Below are 24,979 nucleotides of genomic sequence, written 5' to 3'. Positions count from 1 at the left end.
GCAGCGGGAGCGGCCCCGCCTGCTCGCGGCGTCATCCCGGTGCGCCCCGGCCGCGGGCTCACATGGGGTGAACGCTGCCGGTGAGTGTCGCACCGGGACCGCCGGGACAAGGTCACACCCGCCACCGGCACCGGGGGCACTGCGGGCAGCGGGGGCCGAGGGCGGGCGGCTCCCGGGATGGGAGCCCCGGGGACACCGGGGACGGGAGAGCCGAACCCCAGGATGGCGACATTGGGGACAGGGAGCAGAGCCTCGGCTGGGGGCACCGGGGACAGGGAGCAGAGCTCCGTGTTAGGGACACGGCGAGCACCGGGGACGCCGGGGAAGGGGAGCAGAGCCCCCCAGAGCCCCGCGGTGAGGACACCGGGGACAGCGGCGCCGCGAGCGAGGTCCCCGAGGACACGGGGGGACAAGGAGGGACAAGGAGGGAGCGGTGGAGCAGGAGGAGTGGGGACACGGGGGAAGGCAGGATGAGGACCGCAGGGACCGCATGGCCACCACGTGGGGCACCCTAGGGCTGGGAGAGCGGGGCCGGTGGCTGCTGAGGTTCGTGGGGGACAATCTGGGGCCATCTGGGTGAGGGGGCAGCAGGACCTCAGTGCGGTGACCGGACAGCAGGCGGCGGGGATGTGGGGACACCAGGGCAGGAGGCAGCAGAGGCTCAGGGACACCGCGGGAGCTGTGGGGCGTGGGAGCCAGGGCCATCCGGGAGGCTGGGGCTGTTTCGTGCCCGTTGGGGACACAGTGTAACCTCCCATGTTTGGTCTGGATGGGGGAATGTGGGGAGTGACCTTGGACTCTGGCCGTGAGCTGCGGCACGCGGAGCCGTGTCCTGGTCACGGCCAGCACTGGTGGCAGCAGAGACGCTGCCCTCTCACCCCATTCCCCACCCAGACACTGCTGGCACTGCTGGCACTGCCGGTGCTGCAGAAACCCGTGCCAGCTCAGCTGCCCCCGGCCCTGTGGCAGGCAGGCCCAGGCAGGCTGTGCCAGGGGTGCCAGGAGGGGCTCAGCCTAATCCCACCAAGCATTCCCCAGGCAAGCATTCCTCCAGGGATCACGATGGGATCATGGTGGGCACTGTGCCACTCCTATCTGCCATCCCCAGTCCAGACTTGTCCTCCCTGTTCCCCTAACGTTGCCCTGCTGGGACAGAGGGACCCCAGCAGCCTGCACCCCTCCCAGGCCAGGAGGGAGGGTACCCACCGCCCTGTGGCACCTGCTGCTCCCAGATCCTGCAGTCACAGTCCCCTGGATGTGGAGGGAGGCAGAGACAGCCCAGCTGTTCCCTCCTGCTCCACGGTGGCTGGAGCCAGGGCAGGGGCAGGGCTCAGGGGGTTCTGAGGAGATCCCCGTGAGGGTGCCAGAGCCAGTGGATGCTCAGGTGTCTGCTCCACCTGGCTGACACCCAGAACCCCTGAGGCTGCCAGCTCCCCCTGTCCATTCCATCCCTGTGTCCAGCCCTCTGTCCATCCCTGTGTCCATCCCTGTGTCCATCCCTGGCCTGTGGAGTGTCAGTGTGTGGGTGTGGGCGTGGTGTGCATAGTTTCTGCATTCTGGGACAAGGGTGTGGGGCTCCTCCTGTCCCTCCTCTCCGGGACAGACTGCCCTCCGTGCCCTGCCCAGCCCCATCCGTGTGTTCTGCAGGTCCAGGGGCTGCACAGCAGCCGTGCTGTGCTGGCCCCAGAGCATCGGGCTGCCTTAGGGCCAGGGTGGTTATGCTGTGCTTGGCCAAGCTATGCACTGGGGGCAATTCTGACAGCGCTGTGGGGTGCTGGAGTGTTGGGCTGGGTTGGCTTTGGTGCTGGTGGGACCGGTGCTGCCGGGTTTGGTGGGGTTGTGCAACGCTGGGGTGGGTGGGCCAGGCTGGGTTTGGCCTCGGTGGGACTGGCACTGCAGGCTCGAGGCTGTTCCGCCCCACGGGTGGTCGTGTTGGGTTTGGCTCAGGTGGGGTCGGGGCTGTCCTGCACCGGAGGCGGCTGTGTTGGCTTTGGCCGCTGGTGCCGGGACTGGTGGTGCCGGTGCTGCGGGGGGCCTGGGTGGGACTGTGGGACTGTTTTTGCAGGCATTTGCCTGTTTTTGCAGGCATTGTCTTTGAAGACAAAGGGAACTTTGAAGTTTTCTTCAGCGGGGCAGGTGGGGCGGCCCAGGCGTGGCCAAGCCCGGCCCAGAGGGGGGAGGAGGAGGAGGAGGGTCTGGCCCTCGGCAGGTTTTTTCCTCAGCTCTGGGTCCTTGAGGCTGAGAGAGAGCGAGCGAAGGTCCCTGCAGCACTGACACGTCCCTCCTGCAGCTGCCAGGGCCGGGTGATGCCGGTCAGGACGTGCTGCCAGGGTCAGGTGTGCCCATGAAGCCGGCAGGGCGCGGGCAGCGGGGCACCGGCGGCACCGGCGGCACCGGCGGGGCGGCGGCACCGGGACGCTCACCATGGAGTTCACGGCCATCGACTACAGCATCTTCGCGCTGCTGCTGGTGCTGTCCTCGGCCATCGGGCTGTTCTACGCGCTCACCGGTGACCGGCAGCGCACGGTGCAGGAGTTCCTGCTAGCCAACCGTGACATGGGCTGCCTGCCCGTCGCGCTGTCGCTGCTGGCCTCCTTCCAGTCAGCTGTAGCCATCCTGGGTGCGCCAGCTGAGATCTTCCGCTTCGGCACCGAGTACTGGTTCCTCGGCTGCTCCTATTTCCTGGGGCTGCTCATCCCGGCGCACATCTTCATCCCCATCTTCTACCGCCTGCGCATCACCAGCGCCTATGAGGTGACCGGGGGGGACACGGGGGGCGCGGGGAGGGGGTGGGGACCGCAGAGGACCCCGCGGTCGGGCGCCCTGACCTCTCTCCTTGCAGTACCTGGAGCTGCGCTTCAACAAGACAGTGCGAGTGTTCGGCACTGTCACCTTCATCTTCCAGATGGTGAGTGGGGCTGGGGCCGTGGGGTGCCGAGTTTGGGGGCTGGCCGTGGCTCAGCCTGCTCTCCCCCGCCCGCAGGTTATCTACATGGGAGTGGTGCTCTACGCACCCGCGCTGGCCCTCAACGCAGGTATGGTGAGGACGGGGGGGCCGTGCCGGGAGGCTGCTGCCCCTCACCCCATTAACGCCCTCTGCCACTTCCAGTGACGGGATTTGACCTCTGGAGCGCGGTGCTGACCATGGGGCTGGTGTGCACGCTCTACACCACGCTGGTGAGTCCCTGCTCTGGTGCCCTGTGCCCCTGCCGTGCGCTGTGACCCTGTGGTGACGGGCGCTGTGTCCCCAGGGTGGGCTGAAGGCTGTCATCTGGACAGACGTGTTCCAGACGCTGGTGATGCTGGCGGGGCAGGTTGCCGTCATCGTGGTGGGCGCATGGCGGGTGGGGGGCATGGCCCGAGTCTGGCGTGTGGCTGAGCAGGAGGGCAAGATCTCCGGCATTGAGTGAGTGATCTCCTGTCCCCCTGTCGTGCTGTGGGGACACTTAGGGCAGCCCGGGGTGGGGGAGAGGGACCCCGCTGTGGTGTGGCAGTCCATCCCCGTTGCCCTCTTTCCCATGGGGTGTGTGGTGCCAGTGAGGACCTGTTACCATGATCCCCCCGGTCCTCCCCACAGCCTGGATCCCAACCCCCTGGAGCGTCACACCTTCTGGTCGCTGGCTGTGGGTGGGATCTTCATGATGCTGTCGCTGTACGGGGTGAACCAGGCGCAGGTGCAGCGCTACCTCAGCGCCCGCAGCGAGCGGGAGGCCAAGCTGTGAGTGGGGCTGGGGGTCCCTGCGGCTGGGGTGGGCCCCCCGGCGCTGCCCACGTCTGACACCCACGCTGACACCCCCGCAGCTCCTGCTACGCCGTGTTCCCCTGCCAGCAGATTGTGCTCTGCCTCAGCTGCCTCACCGGCCTCGTCATGTTCGTCTACGACCGGGAGCACCCGCTGGCGCCCACCCAGCGCCCTTCCTCCTATGACCAGGTGGGTTGAGACCTCCTCCCGCGGCCGCGTCCCCTCTGCCCCAACCCTGCACTGACCTCCTGCCGCAGCTGGTGCTGTACTTCGTGATGGACGTGCTGAAGGACCTGCCGGGGCTGCCCGGGCTCTTTGTCGCCTGCCTCTTCAGCGGTGCCCTCAGGTGAGTGGGCGGCCCTGGGACGGCGGTTCAGGTGGTTCAGGTGGTTCAGGTGTCCTGGCCGAGCCCCCTCCTGCTCCCTCTCCTCCCCAGCACCATCTCCTCAGCCTTCAACTCGCTGGCCACGGTGACCATGGAGGACCTGGTGCGGCCGCACTTGCCTGGGCTGTCGGAGTCGCGGGCCACGCTGCTCTCCAAGCTGCTGGGTGAGTGGGTGGGGGCAGCCGCGGGGCTGGCACGGTGCGGGGGTCCCCAGCACCACCATGACACCCCACTCCCCTCCCCAGCTCTCGGCTATGGGCTGCTGTGCCTGGGGATGGCGTACGTGTCCTCCATGCTGGGACCTGTGCTGCAGGTAGGCAGGGGCTGCAGGACCCCTGGCTCTGGACCCCAGATGGGGCGAGGGACCCCCAGCTCTGCCATCCCAGGGGTGCAGGGCGGGTGCTGAAGGCCGTGTCCCCGCAGGCAGCCATCAGCATCTTCGGCATGGTGGGGGGGCCGCTCCTGGGGCTCTTCTGCCTGGGCATGTTCTTCCCGTGCGCCAACCCCACAGTGAGTGTCCCCCGACCCGCTCCGTGTCCCCCAGCCCCATGCGGGTGTGTGGGGCACCCTGAGTCCGGGTGGGGGCCAGCGCCCTGCTTTGTCCCTTGTCACAGGGAGCCATCGTGGGGCTGCTGGCCGGGCTGGCCATGGCCTTCTGGATAGGCATCGGCAGCTTCGTGTATAACTCAGCGGCGGCCAAGGGCACAGCCAACAGCACCGCGCTCCCCCCTGTGGGCAACCTCAGCACCGTCCTGGCTACCACCCTGCTGCCCAGCACATCAGCACCCCCAGGGTGAGTGGGAGGGGGCTCGGGGGCTGGGTGTGCAGGCTGGGGTGTGCTGCTCCGCACCCCTCCTGACCCCGCGTCCCCCAGCCCCACGGGGCTGCAGCGCTTCTACAGCCTGTCCTACATGTGGTACAGCGCCCACAACTCCACCACCGTCATCCTGGTGGGCGTCCTGGTCAGCCTGCTCACCGGTGAGTGCGGGGTGGCGGGAGGGTCGCCGTGACCCCCCCTGCCCCGCTCACGGCCCTGTACCCGCAGGCCCCACGCCGGCAGCAGCGCTGGACCCCCGCACCATCTCCCCCGTGGTGCCACGGCTGCTCTGCTGCCTGCCCCCCAAAATCCGGCAGTGGCTCTGCTGTGGGGGAGCCGACCCTGCCCAGGTGAGGGACACTCCCAGCACCCCAGGGGGAGGGGGACATAGGGGACGACCCCCCCATGCCCCTGCTGCCTCCCCTGTGCCTTCCCTGCCCCCTGCTCTGTCCCCACAGGCCCCTGCCCATGCGAACAGCACAGAGAAGAGCAAGGGGGTGCCCAATGGCGTGGCCCACCCTGGCCCCGACCGGCAGGAGGAGGAGGAGGAAGAACAGGGGTACATCCGCAATTCTGGTGCCCCCATCTGCTCCGTGCAGGAAACCTCTTTCTGATGCCCCCAGAGTGGGGATCGTGGCCGCCCCCTGGTCGGGGAGCTCAAAGCCTGGTGGGGCATCCACATTCAGCCGGGAGTGCCCCACAGCAGGCGGATGGGTCTCTCTGGGCAGGCTGGTGGGCTGCCCCCGGGGGCTCTGGGACCGTGGTTGGGGGATGCTGGAGCGGTGCCCCCTGTCCAGGCCGGGATGTTGTCTGGTACCCCGGCCCAGCCACGTGCCTTACACACCGCTCCAGGGCTGGGGCTGCCCGCGCCCCTCGGGTGCCGAGTGCCCCTGCACCCCCTGTCACCTGTCTTTGTATTTGTACTTGTTGTCCCCCCAATAAATGGTTCTGGAGCACAGGTGTTGGAGGGTCCCAAGGAACAACCCTGCTGTACCCCAGCTCCCCCAGCAGCGGGGCGTCCCTGCTGTCCCCCAGGAGCCCCCATGTCCCCAAGCCCCGGGGTGTCCCCGCTGTCCCACACAGGCACCCCGTGTCCCCAAGCCCGGGGTGTCCCCGCTGTCCCCCAGGAGCCCCCGTGTCCCCAAGCCCCGGGGTGTCCCCGCTGTCCCCCAGGAGCCGCCGTGTCCCCAAGCCCCGGGGTGTCCCCGCTGTCCCCCAGGAGCCGCCGTGTCCCCAACCCCGGGGTGTCCCCGCTGTCCCCCAGGAGCCCCCGTGTCCCCAAGCCCCGGGGTGTCCCCGCTGTCCCCCAGGAGCCGCCGTGTCCCCAAGCCCCGGGGTGTCCCCGCTGTCCCCCAGGAGCCCCCGTGTCCCCAAGCCCCGGGGTGTCCCCGCTGTCCCCCAGGAGCCCCTGTGTCCCCAAGCCCGGGGTGTCCCCGCTGTCCCCCAGGAGCCCCCGTGTCCCCAAGCCCGGGGTGTCCCCGCTGTCCCACACGGGGATCCCGTGTCCCCAAGCCCCGGGGTGTCCCCGCTATCCCCCAGGAGCCGCCGTGTCCCCAAGCCCCGGGGTGTCCCCGCTGTCCCCCAGGAATCCCCGTGTCCCCAAGCCCCGGGGTGTCCCCGCTGTCCCCCATGTCCCCCCCACTTTGCTCCCCCCAGCCCCGCGCGGCTCCTCCGCCCCACGTGACCCCGTGGCCACGCCCCTCGCTCCGCCCACTGCCTCGCGCTCTGCTTGGCCACACCCACACGGGGTGACGCAGCGTGACGCAACAGCGTGCTGAGGTCACGGCGCGCTGACGTCACGCCGCTGTCATGGCGCCCCGGCGTCCCGCCGAGCTGTACCGGGCGCCGTTCCCGCTCTACACCGTCCGCCTGCACCCGCGGCGGCCCCTCGCCATCACCGCCGGCGGAGGAGGCGCCGCCAAGACCGGCATCCGCAATGGCGTGGTGCGGGGGAGCGGGGACAGGGCTGTGGGGGGAGAGGGGGCGCGGAGGGGTTCGGAAGGGCCCGGCCGTGCCTGGGGGAGCTCCGAGCCTGGCGGGGCCCGAACGGTTTGGGGCGCGGAGAGGCTGTCCCGGGTAACTCCGCCGGGCCGTGACCGAGCCCTCCCGCCCCGCAGCACTTCCTGCAGCTGGAGCAGATCGGGGGACAGCTCAGCGCCTCGCTGCTGCACTGCCACGACACCGAAACCCGCGCCACCATGACCATGGCGCTGGCCGGGGACGTCATTGCGGCCGGGCAGGACAACAGCTGCCACATCCTGCGCTTCAGCCTGCAGGAGCCCGAGGCACCGGCCACCGCCGGGAAGGACGGTGAGACACCGCTTCACCGGGCGTCGGTGCGAGGCGCTTTCCCCCGGGGCTGTGGTGTGCTTTGGGGGTGGCCCTGAATTCCCCTCCTACCTGTCCTGAATTCCCCTCCTGCCTGTCCTGAATTCCCCTCCTGCCTGTCCTGAATTCCCCTCCTGCCTGTCCTGAATTCCCCTCCTGCCTGCCCTGAATTCCCCTCCTGCCTGTCCTGAATTCCCCTCCTGCCTGCCCCGGATGCTGTGGGGAGGGCTGAAGGATGTTCTGTAGATAATGCATTCTGTGAACAACCCCATGCCCACTCTGGATCTCGCCTGTGCCTGCCCTAAATCCCCCTCCCCTTGCCTACCTTGGGTGCCACGGGGCAGCATGTGGGGGCTGTGGGGTGGTTTGGGAATGAGCCCTGCCTTGGACCCGTGGCTGCCTGTCCTTAACTTTCGTCTCGGTTCTTTCCCTGGGTACCATGGCAAGCTTTGGGGATGGGACGTTGCCCTGGGGCTCCCCTCTGTCACCAGAGTGTGGGGGACTTTGGGGCTGGGGTACAGCTGTGGACCTTCTATGCCCATCCTGGATCTTCCCTGTGCCTGCTCTGGGTGCCATGCAGAGCTCTGGGGGTTGGATGCTCTCCTGGACCCATCCCGTGGGGGTACCGTGGGGCTGTGCAGTGTCGCGGCCCCTCGCCCGGTGCCAGCCGTGTCCCGGCCCGCAGGCAGCGGGGACAAGGGCGCGCGGCGGCGGCGCGGCCCCGGCGGGGGCACCCAGGGGAGCGCGCAGAGCGGGGCCCGCGAGGTGAGGGTGGAGAGCCTGCAGCGTGTGCGCACCGACTTCAGCCCCGACGCCCTGCAGAAGGCCGTGCGCTTCAGCGCCGACGGAGCCCTGCTCGCCACCGGCGGGGCTGACGGCTTCCTGCGCCTCTGGGAGGTGGGCACGGGGGAGCTGGGGTGCACAGCGGGGCTGGGGGCTGCTGGGAGCAGAGGTGAGCGTGGGGGAGCTGGGGCAGGCACAGGGAGCTGGGTGTGGGTGGGACATGGATGTGTGCACATTGGATTGGGGGGCCAGGGTGGGCAGGGGGAGCTGGGACAGACACAGAAGAGGAGCAGCACGCGTTGGGCAGGGATAGCTGGGTCAGCAGCACCTGCAGTTACCTGGCACTGCTCCCCCACACCTGCCTGGAGCTGTGGCAGGGCCTGGCCCGTGCCCAGGGCCCACGCCAGCTCTGCCCCTGCAGTTCCCCAGCATGAAGAAGACGTTGGAGTTCAGAGCCCACGATGGGGAGATTGAGGACATCGCACTGGGCCCTGACAACAAGGTGGGTGTCAGGTGGCTCCCCGGTTCCCTGGCCCTGCAGGAGAGTGGTCTGAGACCCCAGTGCTGTCTGCAGCAGGTGGTGACGGCAGGGAGGGACTTCCAGTGCTGCGTGTGGCAGCAGGACCAGCTGGTGACAGGGCTGCGCTGGCACGAGAACCTGCCTGGCATCCCTGACAAGGCCTATCGCTACCAGGCCTGCCGGTGAGGGCTGGGGATGGAGCTGGGGGCAGATCAAGGGGCTGGGACTGGGCAGGGGGACTGGGCAGGGGGACTGGGAGGGATGTTGGGGCTGGGGACGGCAGGGCCTGGGGCTGGGCTGTGGGGCTGTGGCCATGGTCATCAGGGCTGGGTCTGGGGAAGGGCCACTGGGGCTGGAAATGGGCCACCCCTGAGTGCTGCCCTGCCCTGTCACTGTTCCTGCTGGGTCTGTGGGTCTGTGGGCTCTGCTGACAGCTGTGCAGGGAGGGGGCTGGGGCTGGGTTTGGGTTGGGAGAGGTGGTGGTGAGGGGCTGCATCCTGTGTGCCCCATATTGCCCCGTGGATCCCATGCCCCCCGTGGCCCTCTCCCTGTGGCAGGTTTGGGGCTGTGGAGGGCAGTACCGGGGCTCTGCGCCTCTACACAGTGCAGGTGCCCCACAAGCGGGAGCGCCGCCCCCCGCCCTGCTACCTGACCAAGTGGGATGGGAAGAGCTTCCTGCCGCTGCTGACGCGGCCCTGTGGCTCCGAGGTGGTCTCCTGCCTCTCCATCAGGTACCCCAGGGCCGGTGGGTGCGGGGTGGGGGCCATGGCAGCCCCCACTCACCACCCTCCCCCGTAGTGATTCGGGCACCTTCCTGGGGCTGGGCACAGTGACGGGCTCCGTGGCCATCCACATTGCCTTCTCGCTGCAGGTGAGCTGGGGCAGGGCTGTGGGGCAGCCCCAATGGTCCCCCAGCAGCCCCTCATTCCTGTGTGCCCCCAGAGGTTGTACTACGTGAAGGAGGCCCACGGCATCGTGGTGACCGACGTGGCCTTCGTCCCCGAGAGCCGGCCCGGCCGGGAGCTGCTGGGGGGCCACGAGGCCGCGCTGCTCAGCGTGGCCGTGGACAGCCGCTGCAAGCTGCACCTGCTGCCCACCCGCCGTACGTTGGGGGGCTGCCCCAGGGCTGAGGTGCCTCTGCTCCTCCTCTGGTGTGGGGAGCTGCAGCCTCCTCTCACCCATCTCTGTCCCTGCCACAGGCTCCCTCCCTGTCTGGCTGTTGCTGCTGCTCTGTGCCGGGCTCATCGTGGCCACCATCCTGCTGCTGCAGCTTGCCTTCCCAGGCTTCCTGTAGCCCCCTGGCTACCCCGGAGGGACCCCCTGGCACCAGGAGCGACCCCCCAGCCTCCACCTACCCCACACAGACTGTGAAGGACACGAGGGACCACCCCTGGCCCCACTGTCCCCGCTGGAGTCGGGGAGCAGATGCGGGTCCAGGGAGCCACGCAGGGGACTGTCCCTGTGGGACTGTGCTGGCAGCAGTGCGGGGCTGGCCCCGGGACAGGGGGGCTCCCAGCCCAGGAGAAGAGGGTCCTGCTGGCCCCCCGCCCTGCTGCTGCCATTAAACTGGAGTATGAAGGCAGTGGTGTCCACGCGTGCTGGGGGAGTGGGCCGAGGGCATCGCACTCTGGGACGGTGTGTGCCCTCAGGGGGGCCCGTCTGTGCCCTCAGGGGCCTGTCTGTGCCCCATGGGGTCAGTCTGTGCCCTCGGGGGGCCTGTCTGTGCCTTTGAGGGGCTGTCTGTGCCTTTGAGGGGCTGTCTGTGCCCTTGAGGGTCTGTCTGTGCCCTCGAGGGGGTCAGTCTGTGCCCTCGGGGGTCTGTCTGTGCCCTCGGGGGGTCAGTCTGTGCCCTCGGGGGGCCTGTCTGTGCCCTCGGGGGGGCTGTCTGTGCCCTCGAGGGGGCCTGTCTGTGCCCTTGGGGGGTCTGTGTGTGCCCTCGGGGGTCTGTGTGTGCCCTCATGGGGCTGTCTGTGCCCTCGGGGGTCTGTCTGTGCCCTCGGGGGTCTGTCTGTGCCCTCGGGGGGCCTGTCTGTGCCCTCGGGGGGGCCTGTCTGTGCCCTCGGGGGGGCCTGTCTGTGCCCTCGGGGGGTCAGTCTGTGCCCTCGGGGGTCTGTCTGTGCCCTCGGGGGGCTGTCTGTGCCCTCGGGGGGCTGTCTGTGCCCTCGGGGGGCTGTCCGTGGCACAGGGACTGGCTGCCCAGAGCCCCCAGGGCCAGCGGGACCCGTGTGTACCTGCAGTGCTGCTGCGGGGCCCCGGGGGTCGGTGATGCTGGGCTGGCCCGGGACCGTGGGGGGCTTGAGGGGGTCTCACCCACCGGTGTGGCCCCGTCTGCGGTGCCCACGCGCACCAGTTCAGAGGGGCCGGGTCCCGGTTACCCCTGGCGCTGCCCGGGAACGTGGGGCTGAATTCCTGCTCCCCGCGGGCTGGGCAGGGCAGGACCGGCACGGGCGGGGCCGCTCCTGGCCCCGGTGGCAGGACCGAGACGTGTCGGCTACGTGGCCCCGGGGCGGGGCGGGCGGCACCGACACGCGAGCGGGGCTGGGTGAGTGGGTACCGGGGGGCACCGGCGGTACCGGGTGTGCTGGCTCAGTGGGTACCGGGAGCACCGGCGGTACCGGGTGTGCTGGCTCAGTGGTACCGGGGGCACCGGCGGTACCGGGTGTGCTGGCTCAGTGGTACCGGGGGATACACTGGGTGGGCAGCGCCAGCCGGTCCCAGCGCTCTGCGTTCCCAGCGCAGCCCCTCGCACCCTCCCCGCCGTGCGAACCGGGCAGCTCCCGGAGCCCCCTCCCCTCTCCCTCGCCGCGTTCCCACGGGCCCTCCCGCCGCCCCCCGACCCGGTGTTCCCGTCCCGCCGCAGCCCGAGTCGCGGGATGAGGGAGCCGCCGGTGATGCTGATCCTGCTGCTGCTGCTGGGGCCGGCGGGCTGGGCCGCCCCCAGGGCGGGGACGAACAGGTACGGGGGGCACCGCACCGTGATGGAGGCGGTGGAACGGGGGGCACGGGCAGGGCAAGGCGGAGGTGCGGTGCTTTCATGGGGACAGGGGCACAGGTGGAGTACGAGGTGGCCGAGGGAGGCTCATGTGGCTGCGCTGATCTGAGGCTTCACAGTGCGGGACTGGACTCATGGGTCTGCGGGGGCTGTGGTGGGGGGCGTCAGGCCCAAGTGGGCAGCCCCCCAGGGCCACAGGTAACCCCCTGTCTGCTGGCCAGGCCTGAGCCCGCCGTGGATCCGTATCCCGACCCGCTGAGCCCGGAGTCTCCTGCACCGCTGTGAGTCCCTGCCCTGGGGAGCCCCGGAGCACCGGGACCCCCGGCACGGCCCGGGGCTGTGCGCTGGGGCTGGGGGGGTACGGTGATGGGTGGAGGGCACGGACAGTGCCCAGTTGGCCATGGGGCAAGGGGGGCCATGAGGCAGGTGCAGTGCTTCCCAGCCCAGCCCTGCTCCCCCCAGGCTGCTGTGGAGTGCAGTGCGGAGCCTGGGGCCGCCGGAGCAGGACGTGGAGGCCATGACACGGGAGCAGGGTAAGGCCACCGGGGCGCTGACGGGGGGCTGAGGGGCTGGTGGGGTCAGGGACCCCAGCCCCACAGCGCCCCATGCCCCACAGCCCTGCTCTACCTCTTCGTGCTCCATGACCACGACCAGAGCAGGCACCTGGACGGGCTGGAGCTGCTGCAGTTACTTGGCACGGTGCTGGCACAGGCTGGGGGACAGCCGGACCCCGACATGGTGGGTCCCACAGGGATGGCTCCTCCTGCCCCTCTGAGCCCCTGGGCTGAGGCCTCACCCTACTCCCCATCCCCACAGGTGGCTGCACTGGTGGACCAAGCCCTGGCAAGGCAGGACCTGAATGGGGATGGGCTGCTGAGCCCCTCTGAGCTGCTGGACCCCCCTGAGGTGCTCTTGCCTGGCCAGAAGCAGGGACCCCCAGGACAGCCCCCCCCAGAGCAGCAGGCAGGGGTTGGGGCTGTGCCTGGGGCGGGCACAGAGATGCCCACACAGGACCAGGGGCTGAGAAGCCCAGAACAGGCAGAGACTGGAGACCCCCAGACTGGAGACCCTGAGGATGGAGCCCCCAAAGTGGAATCCCTCGAGGTGGAATCTCCCAATGCTGAGGCCTTGGAAGCAGAAGTCATCCCTGAAGCCAAAGCCCCCAGTAGTGATACCACAGAGGAAGAGGAAGCCCCTGAGGCTGAAGCCCCTGAGGAGCAGGCAGCCCCAGCCTGGAGGGACCATGGGGAGGGGTAGGCAGTGGGGCTGGGGGATGCAGTGCCTGGCTGCTCCCTGCCCTGCTCAGGGCACACAGTGACGGGGGGATGCAGTGCCTGGCTGCTCCCTGCCCTGCTCAGGGCACACAGTGACGGGGGGATGCAGTGCCTGGCTGCTCCCTGCCCTGCTCAGGGCACACAGTGACGGGGGGATGCAGTGCCTGGCTGCTCCCTGCCCTGCTCAGGGCACACAGTGACGGGGGGATGCCCAGTGCCCAGCCTGCCGGGGCCAAGGAGGGCTGGGGTCGTGTGCTCTCCTCTGTAATGCATCAGATGGAGAAATAGAGGCACTGCTGGGGACCTTGGCTGTGCTCAGTGCATCCCAGGGGCGGTGGGACCCCAGCCAGGGCGAGGGGGCACAGCCAGGGGACACAGGAGGCAGTACTGGTGCACATGGGGGTTTATTGGGGGGTTGCTGGGTGCAGTGGAGATGTGGCGTGCCTGGGGGGTGCAGAGGTCTCCAGGCACAAGCTCAGACAATGCCGTCGAAGCCCTGGATCCCACATTTCCTGCCCGCGATCCGGCAGCCGAAGGTGAGGGCGTCCTGGAGGCTCCTCCCTGGGGATGGGGCCCAGGATGAGATGTGGCCGTGCTCTGGCTGTGCCGTGGCCGTGCCAAACCGAACCATGGCCACGCTGCGGCCGTGCCGTGTTTGTGCCCACCTTCTGCGAGCGCAAAGATGACGGCGGCATTGAAGGTGTCCCCAGCCCCCAGCGTGTCCACGAGGGTCTCTGGGGGGAAGGCGTCCGAGTGCACCAGCTCCCCGTCGGGTCCCATGGCGTCAGCCCCCTCCTCAGCCCAGGCGCAGATCAGCGTGGCCCTGGGGGAGGGTGAGGTGGGTCTGGGGCACACCGTGTGCCCCCCAGCCCCTCTCAGAGACCCCCCTACCCTGGCTGGATGCGCCCCCGCATTCCCTGCAAGGCTTCAGGGGCCGATTTGTACCCGAAGTGCCGGGCCAGGTCCTTGCTGATGAACACCTGTGGGAGAGGGGCTGGGGCGGGGGGCAGCCCCCGGTACCCCCAGCCAGGTGGGATGAGCCCTGTGCCTTGGTGGCGTCCCCAGACCTTGCTTGCACCTCTTGACCACACCCTTAGACCCCAGCTGTGGTCCCCAGACCCTGCCTGCACCCTTAGATCCAAATCCCCACCCCTGCACCCCCCAAGGCCTGACTCCCTGGGGCCAGGACTCCCAACTCCCGTCGGACCGAGCCCCCTGCAGATCTGACCACTCCCGTTGGACCGAGCCCCCTGCAGATCTGACCAGTCCGGTTGGACCGAGCCCCCTGCAGATCTGACCACTCCCGTTGGACCGAGCCCCCTGCAGATCTGACCACTCCCGCCGGGCCGAGCCCCCTGCAGATCTGACCACTCCCGTCCCCAGCTCGCCCCCGCCCCACCTTTGGCCACGGCCAGAGGTGATCAGGACAGGTGATCAGGACGGGTGATCAGGAGAGGGGATCAGGAGAGGTGATCAGGACAGGCGATCCCGCCCCATCGCCCCGGCCCCGTCCCGCACCACTTGTCCCCGCCTCATCAGCGGCAGCAGCTCCTCCCGCGGCTTCTCCACCTCCACCGAGATCCGGACCCGCCGCCCCGGCGCCGCTGCCCGGTTGTACCGCTCCACCCGCTCCAGCATCGCGCTCTGCTCCGCCGCGTTCCGGGCCTGCGGACACGGGCACGGCTCCGGCATCACCGGGGAATCGCCAGTCCCGGGACGCCCCTCGGCCCCGGGGATGCTCTCCCACTGGGGTTGTCCCCCAGAGCGAGGGATTCCCTCCGGTCTGAAGGATTTTCCCCAGTGCCAGGGATCCCCCCGGTCCTAGAACCCCCCGAGCCTCGGGCTCACCTCGAAGTGGATCCATTTGTATTGGGAAAGGTCGACCCGCTCGAAGTCGCGGGCTGTGGCGTCCGGCAGGTTCCTGTGGGACGGAGGTCGGGGGGAGATGGGGACCCCCCACGCGGGCGGGGTGAGGGGCAGTTCCAGGGGCCGTGGAGGGCCCCACGCCACCGGGACAGAGGTCCCGGAGGAGGCACTGCCCGGGTGAATCATTAATGACGGCGTGTGCCCCGAGCTGGATGCGAAGGGCAGCGCCAGGCTGGCCAGCGCCAGGCTGGCCTGGGGGTCAGCCATGCCTAACAGCCCCTGACCCTTTGGCACGGCTGCGGGAGCCAGGTTATCCCCACGGCCCGTGCTGCTGTCCTGCGCTCCGGAGAGACACCACCCCGGTCCCGGCAGCGGCACCGGAGGCGACAGGGACCATCGGCGGTGACAGCGTGCGCGGGATTACGGCGAGTGGCCCCATCTGGCCCTCGGTAGCCCCCGGCAGGCGGCGGGAGGGACCTTTGGGACCGAGCTGGCACAGCGCGGGGGCTGCGGCCCTTACGTGTCGTGCAGGACGATGGTGCGGGAGCCGCTGCTGGCGTTGACGATGCAGCAGGCGCAGGGCACCTCTCCGCGGGGCTGCCAGGCCACGTGCGCCGTGTCCACACCCCGGCGCTGGAAATCCGCCGCGATGAAGCTTTGGGGCGCAGAGAGCGGCGTGAGGGGCGCACGGGAACGAGCGGCAGGTGCCGGTGCTGGCGGCGGAGGCGGGCGGGCAGCCGGGCACCCACGGCCCCGCCGAGGGTCGAGCACCAAGGGGCCAATGAAGCGTCAGGGCAGGTCGGCCCGGTGTCCCGGGAGTCCCCGCACCCCACTTACTCAGCGGCAGGGCCCGGGGCCAGCGAGCCCATGAAGGCGCAGGGGGCTCCCAGCAGTGCCAGCACCGTGCAGGAGTTGGAGGCGTTCCCGCCCCGCTGCCACCGCTGGGACAGGCACCTGAGGGGGAGCAGAGGTTGCGGTGGCGCCGGGCCGGTTCGGGGCACACCGGAGGAGCCCCCCGCGTTGGCGGTACCTGGTGTCGGAATCCTCGGCTGGGAAAGCCTCCACCACGCTGATGATGTCCAGGCACACCAGCCCCACGCACATGATCCGCCGCTGCCCCGCGGCGCCGCCCGCCTCTGCCGCCATCCCGGGCCGCTGCGCTGCGGGAGCGGGGCCGGGACGGAGAACGGGACCGGCACCGGCACCGGGACGGGGTCAGAGCCCACCGGGCACCGGCCGAGCCTTGGCCCCGCCCCCTCGCGCGGCCGCCAATCAGCGCGCGCCGCCGCGCCGGGCCCTCGGGGGCGTGGCCATGCGGGACGGGCCGGCCACGCCCCCCGCGGGGCGCGCGCGCGGCGGGACCGGGACACGGGGACGGGGGGACACGGGGACACGGACACATGGACACACGGACACAGAGGGACACGGGGACGGGGGGACACGGGGGCACGGACACACGGACACACAGGGACACACGGACATGGACACAGGGACACACAGGGACACACGGACACAGGGACATGGACACACGGACACACGGACCGGGACACGGACACACAGACACACAGGGACACGGACACACGGACACAGGGACACACGGACACAGGGACACAGGGACATGGACACACGGACCGGGACACGGGGACGGGGGGACACAGGGACACAGAGGGACACACAGGGACATAGGGACACAGGGACACACGGACACAAGGACACGGGGACCGGGGGGACACACGGACATGGACACACAGACACAGGGACACAGGGACACACGGACCGGGACACGGGGACGGGGGGACACAGGGACACGGACACACGGACACGGGGATACGGACACACGGACACACGGACACAGAGGGACACGGGGACGGGGGGACACGGGGACACGGACACACGGACACAGGGACACAGGGACACGGACACACAGACATGGACACACAGACATGGACACACGGACACAGGGACACGGGGACGGGGGGACACAGGGACATGGACACACGGACACACAGGGACACACGGACACACGGACACACGGACCGGGACACGGGGACGGGAGGACACAGGGACACGGACACACGGACACAGAGGGACACGGGCACGGGGGGACACAGGGACACGGACACACGGACCGGGACACGGGGACGGGGGGACACAGGGACACGGACACACGGACACGGGGACACGGGGACACGGACACACGGACACGGGGACACGGACACACGGACCGGGACACGGGGACGGGGGGACACAGGGACACAGAGGGACACACAGGGACGCACAGACACAGGGACACACGGACATGGACACACGGACACAGGGACACACGGACACACGGACACACAGGGACACAGAGAGACACACGGACATGGACACATGGACATGGACACACAGGGGAGGGACACACCGGGACACACGGACATGGACACACAGACACAGGGACACACGGACATGGACACACAGGGACACACAGGGACATATGGACACAGAGGGACACACAGACATGGACACACGGACACACAGGGACACATTCCCTGCTCAGTTTTGGGAGCAGCTGTAGAAACTCGCTCTAGGCGAAGAAGTGAGTAAAAAACAATTATTGACTCTCTACAAAATTTAGTGGAAATTTTGCAAAAACAATTAGATGAAGAAAGGAGTAAAAATCATGTTTTAAGGGATAACAATAATTTTTTAAAAGCCTCCCTAAGACAAGAACATCCCCAAACATTAAAACACTCTGACTCACCAATAGAAACAGAGGAGAAGGAAATTAATCAAATAAATCCTCAAAAAGAACTAACTCTGATGAGAAATCGTGGGGAACATTGCTGCCCTAGCTTAATACCTGTAATTAAACCAGAATTCAGTTGGATTGATGTTGAGGCTTTTAACCCACAAGTAACCACTAAAGAAATCCTGTTCACTGCTACTGAACTGTCAGAACAAGTAACTAGTGGGTACTGGGGACATGGGGTTTCCGTAACAATGGGAGACAAACACAGCTCATGGTCCCTAACTCAGCACACAGCTTATTGGGCAGGGGGGCTCAACCCCTTGGAAAGGAAAGACCCTGTAGCTTTTACTGGTAGCCCCAACCAACTCATAGAAAACTTTCACAAAGCTGCCTGCTTGCAAATTATGCTTGAAATAAAATTCACTGCTGGCTATAAATCACCTGTGCAATTACCTGTAAATTGGAGACTTCTTTCTCCCCACGGATGGAAGACATCGCCGCATGATCCGAGGACGTCCCACCTGTTGGTAGCTATTCTCCCTATTCTCTCTCTGTCTCTCTGCCCCTCTGTCTCTGTCCCTCTGTCTCTGTCTCTGTCCCTCTGTCTCTGTCTCTGTCCCTCTGTCTCTCTGTCTCTCTCTCTCCCTCCCTACTTTGTCACCCTTTTATCTCTCACCCTCTCACCATTACCCCAAAACTGGATTGTTGACCCTCAATAAATTGCTTTGTTGCTTGTTGCTGAACAAAACCTCGGTCTCTTGCTGTTGTCCTTTGCACCCCGCGGTCCCGCTCAGGTTGTACGGACTGTGACAGACATGGACACAGACGGACACACGGACATGGGCACACGGACACACGGACACGCAGGGACAGACAGGGACACACGGACATGGACACACAGGAACACATGGACATGGACACACGGACATGGACACACGGACATGGACACACAGGAACACACGGACATGGACACACAGGGACACACGGACATGGACACACGGACACACAGGGACACAGAGGTGCACAGACACACGCCACCCCCCATGACACACGGACCAGGACAGACGGACACGGCCCCTGAGCTCGTTCAGCACCAGCAGCTCGGGGCAGCTCCGGGCTGAGCCATCGGTGGGAGCCCCCGGGAGGGGCTGGAGCTGCCGACCCTCGGCACAGGAAAGGCCCGGGGACCTGTGGCCAAGGCTGGGGACCTGTGGCCCGGGTTGGGGACACTCGGAGACAGCAGGAGCAAGGACTCCAGGCTTTCCTGTGTCCAGAGTGGGAGGGGTCAGAGCCCACAGGGTCCTTTCTTTGGGGTCCCTCCTTGGGGGCACCAGCTCGGACTGTTAATTTCAGATTCCGTTAATGAACCATGATTCAATTAATCAAAGGATGAGGCCTCTAGGCTGCACTGGGGCAGGGGAGGGTGGGTGCTGTGTCTGCAGGGGACTTTGCTCCCGGCTCAGCGGGGCAGGTGTGGCTGCTGGAGCAGCTCCGGGTGCTCCCACAGGAAAGTGGAGTGGCAGTTTGGTGACACCGGTGTGACACTGGGCCATCCCCTCCCTGCTCCAAACACCCACCTGCCTGCTGGGTGAGCTCTGCTGGAGCCAGGAGGAGCCCAAAGTGAGCAGGTTCAATGTCAGTGATCAGGATCTGTGCCTAAACTGCTCCAAATCTCCCGGTCCGCCTGCGGGTGCAGCATTTTGTACAATCCGAAAATTCCTGCGGTGGTTTGAGTGCGGATGCACGGCCCCAGCAGCCAGAGGGGAAATTTGGGCATCTGGGGTCTCACCCAAGGTGTGCAGGGGGCTGAGGGTGCCCATGGAGGCAGGGGAGGGCTTGGAGGGCACGGAGCCATCTGGGCTGGCTCGGGAGGTGCACGGGGGCTGAAGTTAAAGGGGATTTTTTTTGGACTGTTTTTGGTATATCCATCACTGCAAGGGGACACTCTTGGCCAGAGCTGTGCAGCTGGGAGCGCTGGGGATGGTTTGAGGCTTCACCGACCCAGGAGAGAGAGAAAAGCTTGACGGCAGAGCTGTTGAGGCATTTTAGGAGATTAAGAGAGAAATTGTGTAAAATCCGGGCTCTATCACGTGCTGCAGACAATGCTCAATGCCTGGTAATTCCCTAAAGGCACCTGAAGAGTTTCTTCAGAGGCAGTCGGTGCCCTGACACCGCGCCTGGAGCACGAACACACACAGGGGGGCTGCTCTGTGCACCTGGGGTCTCCCCAAAAAGAGGAATTCAGGGAGGGCAGAGCGACCCCATCCCAACCTGCGCTCTCTGTTCCTGTCTGAGTGGGGTGTTGGGGTGCAGAGCTGAAATCCTGCACCAGGAGCAGGTTCTCCAGAGGGCAGGGACCACTGAAACTGCTTCATTTTTATATCTCTGTGAGATTCCTGTGCACTGTAATGCTGTAATTACTGTGCTTGTAATGGTGGTTATTCTGTGTTTCCATAAACTATTCCTAAAAGTACATTTTCCTACATGCAAATTTCTGTATGAGAAGATATTTGAAAGACTTTTTTCATGATGAGGAGAACGTGTGGTGGTTCCTGAGGCATTGCTGTGCTCTGTCCATAACTGAAGGCATCACCTCTGCCTGGTTCGCTTCACTGGCACAGCGACAGGAAACTGCTTCAATTTTAAAATTAATTTATTTATATTAACTCGGGGGAAACTGTTTCATGTCCTTCCAAGAGGATGGTCCAGAGTCCTCCCCGAGCAGGAAGGGGGTTCTGGTGGCTGATGATTTAATTATTTGTGTGGCCCCTTCATGGAGGAGGGAAGGAAGCCCTGTGATATTTTAAAAAAAGAAAAGCAAATGAGAAAATGCTTTTGAAGTTCTGCTGTGGTTTTTTTTGTGGTTGAAGGTACGACCCCTTGAATCTGCAGAGAATTTCGGCTCTTGATAGACTGGTACCCAGGTACCAAGGTACAAAATTCCTGTGCCAGTGGGCTCTGAGGAGCTGGCTCCTGTCTGTCCTTTCCTGCATCTCCATCCACACCTCAGCTGGGCCAAAAGGAAAGGGAAATTTCATATTTGGGATGAGACAATGAGTGACACATCCAGAGAGAGCAGAACGAAGCTCCCACGTGCACAAGGTGTGGGATTGTGTTGGCTGCAGATCCCTGGGCTGGAAGAACTGACTGAACCTGAGGCAGCCAAGGACTGAGAGAAAATCCCTTGTGGAGAGGAACCACAGGGATGGGGGCCCAGGAGAGGGGCCACAGGTGCTCCAGGTGCAGTGGCAGCAGCTCCAGTGCCACACAGGAGGCTCCTGGAAGGGGCTGGAGAGGAGGAACCTCTGGAATCCAGCCAGCCTGGGGGCTGTGTCTGATGGTGGAGAGCATCAGCAGCGAGCAGAGCAAGGCAGGGACCCAGCAGGAGAGAGAAGGGGGAATTAGAGACAACTCAAAATGGTGATGGATACGGAGAACTGGGGGAAAGCCAAGGAATATTTAGTCATTTATACTGCCCCAAAAAATAAAAACAAATCACAAAGGGCTGCCTAACTTGCCAGGTATTCTCAGTTTTCAGGCTGGGCTTGGAGTCAGAGGGAAGCCTTGGGGCTGCTCCCCTTTCCAGCCGTGTAGGAGGATGCTCTGCGCTGGTCAATGAGCTGCTAAACTGGCCTGGAGACATGTGACTGGCATCACATCCCCTCAGACTGTGAGAGTCCAGCCACCCTCGGATGGTCGCTTCTCCTGCTTGGAGTGTGTGCATGGTTTTCTCCCCGGAGAAGCAGACGCCCTCCAAGGATACTCCCTGGGTATTTAAGAGCAAGAGACCTGCCCACCTGGGGTGGTGAGTCACATCAATCTCTGCTTAATAATTGCTTCTTTTTGCTTGCTTTGGTGTAATTGCTTTAATATAATTGATGTAATTATAATATAATGCATTATACTACACTGTACTGTACACCACAAAGTAGTTTTGGCTTTTACACTGTGTAGTAAATACTTCTGATTGAGAGCTTTCATCCAATCATCTGTCATAATAAATAATTCATTTTACACAAACACAGCTGCTTTGCAGCCTTTAATCCCATGGGACAAAGTTCCTTAAACCATTGAGGATCTGAGGCTGGATCAGCCTCGGCAGGGCTCTGAGGAGCTCAGAAAGCCAGAGACCCCCTCTGCCCCTCAGCAGCAGAGCTCCTCTGATAAACCTTGGCTGCAGCTCCCGCTCCCAGCCAGCAGTGCAGGCTCTGGGAATGCTCCCCGTGCTGGGAGCGATTCCTGGCGGCAGGGATCGGGCTGGGCAGAGCCCTCCCCACGGACACGGGGCAGGAAAAGCCTGGATAGAGGGAGCTACACCTGGAGATGGGGCTGCACAGGGTGCATTTCACACTGCTGAGCTGTGCTGGTCCTTGGGACAGGAAGACTCTTCAGGAAGCACCTTGGCTGTGCCAGGAACTGTCCCAGCTGGGAGCAGCTGTTGGATGGACACTGCCTGACCCAGCATGTGAATGGCCAAATAGTTGATATTGAATGACTTTTGAGAATCCTTTGTGATTTAAAGGCGATAATAATTCCTGCCCTGTCACAGTCCTGCTCTGTTTGGGGCCTGCAGGGATGCTGTGCAGACACAGCAGGAGCCAGCGATCCCTGACTTAAGGTCCATTCCAACTCAAATCATTCTGTGATTCCATGAAATCCCCTGGGTCCCTCTTTTGGGGCACGAGGCGCTGTCATTGATCTGTGCCAATAAATCCCACGGATAGGAGAGCCTGGTGCCAGAGCTCCCTTTGCTGCTCCCCGTGCCAGGACTCCTGGTGCGCTGCCCTGGCACGAGTAATTTGTTAATCTCAATTTAGGGGAGGAACAGGGCTGTTCCCTCTCTCGGAACTGGGGTGCTGTCAGCGTTTGGGTATTTTCTCTGCAGTCACCATCACGGTGCCTCTGCACCACAGGAGTGAGGCTCTGGATGTCTTGGATTGCAGCTCTGGAAATGCCAGCCCCAGCACTGATCCCACGGCTCCCGCATTCCCCAGCCCTGTGCTCAGGTCAGGCTCCTGGGGTCAGGGTGTGCTGATCGCTGTGCTAGGCTGGCTCCTAGGAATGCCTGGAGTCAGTAAAGTGTCCAACATTCCAACCTGAGGGTTTAGTGTCACCTGATCATTCCAGCTCTCCCCCAGGGATGACAGTGTCAGGCATTACCGAGCTGGGACATCCCTGCGCACCTGGGCTCCCTCCCATCCCCAGGAACTCGTCAGCCCCGAGGAATTATCAGGGATAATTAGGACCCCTCTCCCTCCCCAGGTTATCTGCAGACACAGCACATCCAGGTCAGCCGATCCTCCCCTCCTCGGTGGGTTCATTGTCCACCTTGCTGGAAAGAACTCTTGGATAATAAAGGTTAATGGGTAATGGATAATGGATAATGGATAATCTTCCTCAAGTGCCTCAGCCCCATCCTGCCCTGCCGAAAGGAGCCTGCAGGACCCCACAGCGCTGCCCTGCCCATCCCCAGGCCGTGGAGGGGAGTTAACCCTCCAGTGACCGTGACAATGATCCGGCTTAGCACAGCCCCATGGCACTGGAGGGACACAGAGCACAAGAAGCACCAGAGAGAGCTGGGAAGGGGCTGGAGCCGCAGGAGAGGCTGAGGGAGCTGGGAAAGGGGCTCAGCCTGGACAAAAGGAGCCTCAGGGGGGACCTTGTGGCTCTGCACAACTCCCTGCCAGGAGGGGACAGCCAGGGGGGTCGGGCTCTGCTGCCAGGGAACAGGGACAGGACAAGGGGAAATGGGCTCAGGCTGGGCCAGGAGGGTTTACACTGGATACAGGGAACAATTCCTGCCTGGAAAGGACTGTCCAGCCCTGGGCTGGAGGGGATTCCCCATCCCTAGGGCAGTTTAAACGCCCTGTGGATGTGGCGCTGGGTACAAGGGTCAGTGGTGGCCTGGGCAGCGCTGGGGAGTGCTCAGGAACACTCGATGGTGCCAGGGGCTTTTCCGTGAATCAATGATTCTGTGATTCTAGGAGTTGTAGGAGGACTCTCACCCATTTTCCTCGTCAAACTCTTCCTTCTCATGGCTAGGAAGACAATGACCCTTCTAGGACTGGTAAACCTTAGAAAGTCACAGCAGGAATCTCTCCTTCCCTCTGCATCCCACGGGCTGTGAGGGACAGAGCCGTCATCGCCCAGGGGCGATCCCAGGGTGGGACACAGAATCCTCCAAGTGGACACAGTGGAGGGACAACACAGAAAGACTGAGCCCTTCCTAGTTTTCAGCTCCCTCCCCTCCAAGAATTGCTGTCGTGGCTCTGGGTCTCCACCTTCTGCTGACAATGGGAATGCCATCCCAGAGAAAGAACTTCCCAGAGATTCTGCTCACTTTGGGAATTGCTGCCCCAGAGCAGGACAGAATGAAATCCTGGATGTGCAGTGCCAGAAAGATTCCTGCTGTGAGCAGGATCCCACTGATCCTAAAGTTAAACTGATAAAAGTGGGACCAGAGGAGCCATGGAGCCGCTCCAAGGGTTGGAGCCCCTCTGCTCTGAGCCAGGCTGGGAGAGCTGGGAATGTCCACCTAGAGAAGGATCCAGGGAGAGCTCAGAGCCCCTGGCAGGGCCTGAAGGGGCTCCAGGAGAGCTGCAGAGGGACTGGGGACAAGGATGGAGGGACAGCACACAGGGAATGGCTCCCAGTGCCACAGGGCAGGGCTGGCTGGGATCTTGGGCAGGAATTGTTCCCTGGCAGGGTGGGCAGGGCTGGCTGGGATCCTGGGCAGGAATTGTTCCCTGGCAGGGTGGGCAGGGCTGGCACAGGGTGCCCAGAGCAGCTGGGGCCGCCCCTGGATCCTTGGCAGTGCCCAAGGCCAGGCTGGACACTGGGAATTGGGACAGTGGGAGGTGTCCCTGCCATGGCAGGGGTGGCACTGGGGGGATTTGGGGGTCTTTTTTTCACTGAAACCACCCTGGGATTTGATGATATTTTCTCACACATTTTTTGCACACCACAACGACCACGCTCTGACCCCATCCCACACCAACCCTACAATGAACTGTTGAAGAACCAGGCACAGACAGACAGACAGACAGACAGACAGACAGACAGACAGTGGCACTGGTGCTCACCTGACGATGGCACTGAAGATGTCAAGAGCACCTGGGGACAAAAGGCTCAGTCCCAGCCTCACCATTACTGAGCTCCCATGGCAGTTAGGGCACAGATGGGGCCGGACACATCCCCCCCTGCCTGGCCCCAAATCCTGATCTCTCTGCAGCCCCACCAGCTCCAGCCCCCATCACCTGGGGGCACACAGCACCTGGGGGGACAGGGTGCCCTGGAGCACACCAGGACACGACCACAGCACCTGGCAGCTCCCAGCACCTCCCAGTCTCCTTGGAACCCGAGTCCATCCCTGTCACACCACAACCAAAACTGCTGGACATCCCCAAACCCCCTCCCCAAACTGCTGGACATCCCCAAACTGCTGGACATCCCCAAACCCCGTCCCCAAACAGCTGGACATCCCCAAATCTGCACCCCAAACAGCTGGACATCCCAAACCCCTCCCCAAACAGCTGGACATC

General features: G+C 64.8%; 4 protein-coding genes across 9 annotated transcripts; 3 read left to right on the top strand and 1 right to left on the bottom strand.

The window, feature by feature from the left end:
• The first annotated feature begins 65 nt into the window (after positions 1-65).
• SLC5A6 (solute carrier family 5 member 6) lies at positions 66-5,902 on the top strand. 2 transcript variants are annotated; one of them, XM_033056281.2, is made up of 16 exons: positions 66-80; positions 2,291-2,754; positions 2,843-2,908; positions 2,984-3,035; positions 3,110-3,177; positions 3,252-3,406; positions 3,578-3,718; positions 3,802-3,931; positions 4,000-4,088; positions 4,179-4,291; positions 4,373-4,440; positions 4,551-4,637; positions 4,742-4,920; positions 5,002-5,105; positions 5,173-5,294; positions 5,403-5,902. In XM_033056281.2, the coding sequence occupies exons 2-16, from the start codon at positions 2,425-2,427 to the stop codon at positions 5,556-5,558; spliced, it is 1,860 nt and encodes a 619-aa protein (XP_032912172.1). In that variant the 5' UTR covers positions 66-80; positions 2,291-2,424; the 3' UTR covers positions 5,559-5,902. The 2 variants fall into 2 exon arrangements, with proteins under 2 accessions (XP_032912172.1, XP_042635077.1); XM_042779143.1 differs by lacking the exon at positions 66-80 and having other exon boundaries at positions 2,253-2,754.
• Positions 5,903-6,715: 813 nt separating this feature from the next.
• On the top strand, positions 6,716-10,157 carry PREB (prolactin regulatory element binding). 2 transcript variants are annotated; one of them, XM_033055230.2, is made up of 9 exons: positions 6,716-6,888; positions 7,062-7,254; positions 7,958-8,169; positions 8,477-8,557; positions 8,633-8,757; positions 9,133-9,306; positions 9,374-9,446; positions 9,518-9,677; positions 9,775-10,157. In XM_033055230.2, the coding sequence occupies exons 1-9, from the start codon at positions 6,754-6,756 to the stop codon at positions 9,867-9,869; spliced, it is 1,248 nt and encodes a 415-aa protein (XP_032911121.1). In that variant the 5' UTR covers positions 6,716-6,753; the 3' UTR covers positions 9,870-10,157. The 2 variants fall into 2 exon arrangements, with proteins under 2 accessions (XP_032911121.1, XP_032911120.1); XM_033055229.2 differs by having other exon boundaries at positions 8,630-8,757.
• A 574-nt stretch (positions 10,158-10,731) lies between these two features.
• CGREF1 (cell growth regulator with EF-hand domain 1) lies at positions 10,732-12,850 on the top strand. 3 transcript variants are annotated; one of them, XM_033055674.1, is made up of 5 exons: positions 10,732-11,531; positions 11,789-11,848; positions 12,030-12,100; positions 12,184-12,305; positions 12,384-12,850. In XM_033055674.1, the coding sequence occupies exons 1-5, from the start codon at positions 11,449-11,451 to the stop codon at positions 12,822-12,824; spliced, it is 777 nt and encodes a 258-aa protein (XP_032911565.1). In that variant the 5' UTR covers positions 10,732-11,448; the 3' UTR covers positions 12,825-12,850. The 3 variants fall into 3 exon arrangements, with proteins under 3 accessions (XP_032911565.1, XP_032911566.1, XP_032911564.1); XM_033055675.1 differs by lacking the exon at positions 11,789-11,848; XM_033055673.1 differs by having other exon boundaries at positions 10,882-11,848.
• Positions 12,851-13,229: 379 nt separating this feature from the next.
• On the bottom strand, positions 13,230-15,954 carry KHK (ketohexokinase). Of its 2 annotated transcripts, none has more exons than XM_033055424.1 (8): positions 15,738-15,954; positions 15,545-15,661; positions 15,228-15,362; positions 14,690-14,762; positions 14,360-14,506; positions 13,733-13,821; positions 13,507-13,664; positions 13,230-13,402 (listed from the first exon to the last, which is right to left on the bottom strand). In XM_033055424.1, the coding sequence occupies exons 1-8, from the start codon at positions 15,851-15,853 to the stop codon at positions 13,317-13,319; spliced, it is 921 nt and encodes a 306-aa protein (XP_032911315.1). In that variant the 5' UTR covers positions 15,854-15,954; the 3' UTR covers positions 13,230-13,316. The 2 variants fall into 2 exon arrangements, with proteins under 2 accessions (XP_032911315.1, XP_032911317.1); XM_033055426.1 differs by having other exon boundaries at positions 14,411-14,506.
• Between the last annotated feature and the right edge of the window lie 9,025 nt (positions 15,955-24,979).

Source organism: Catharus ustulatus, chromosome 3 (genome assembly GCF_009819885.2).
Source record: "Catharus ustulatus isolate bCatUst1 chromosome 3, bCatUst1.pri.v2, whole genome shotgun sequence".
Taxonomy (NCBI): domain Eukaryota; kingdom Metazoa; phylum Chordata; class Aves; order Passeriformes; family Turdidae; genus Catharus; species Catharus ustulatus.
Note: the sequence above shows the minus strand (reverse complement) of the source record. Positions and strands in the feature narration are given on the sequence as shown.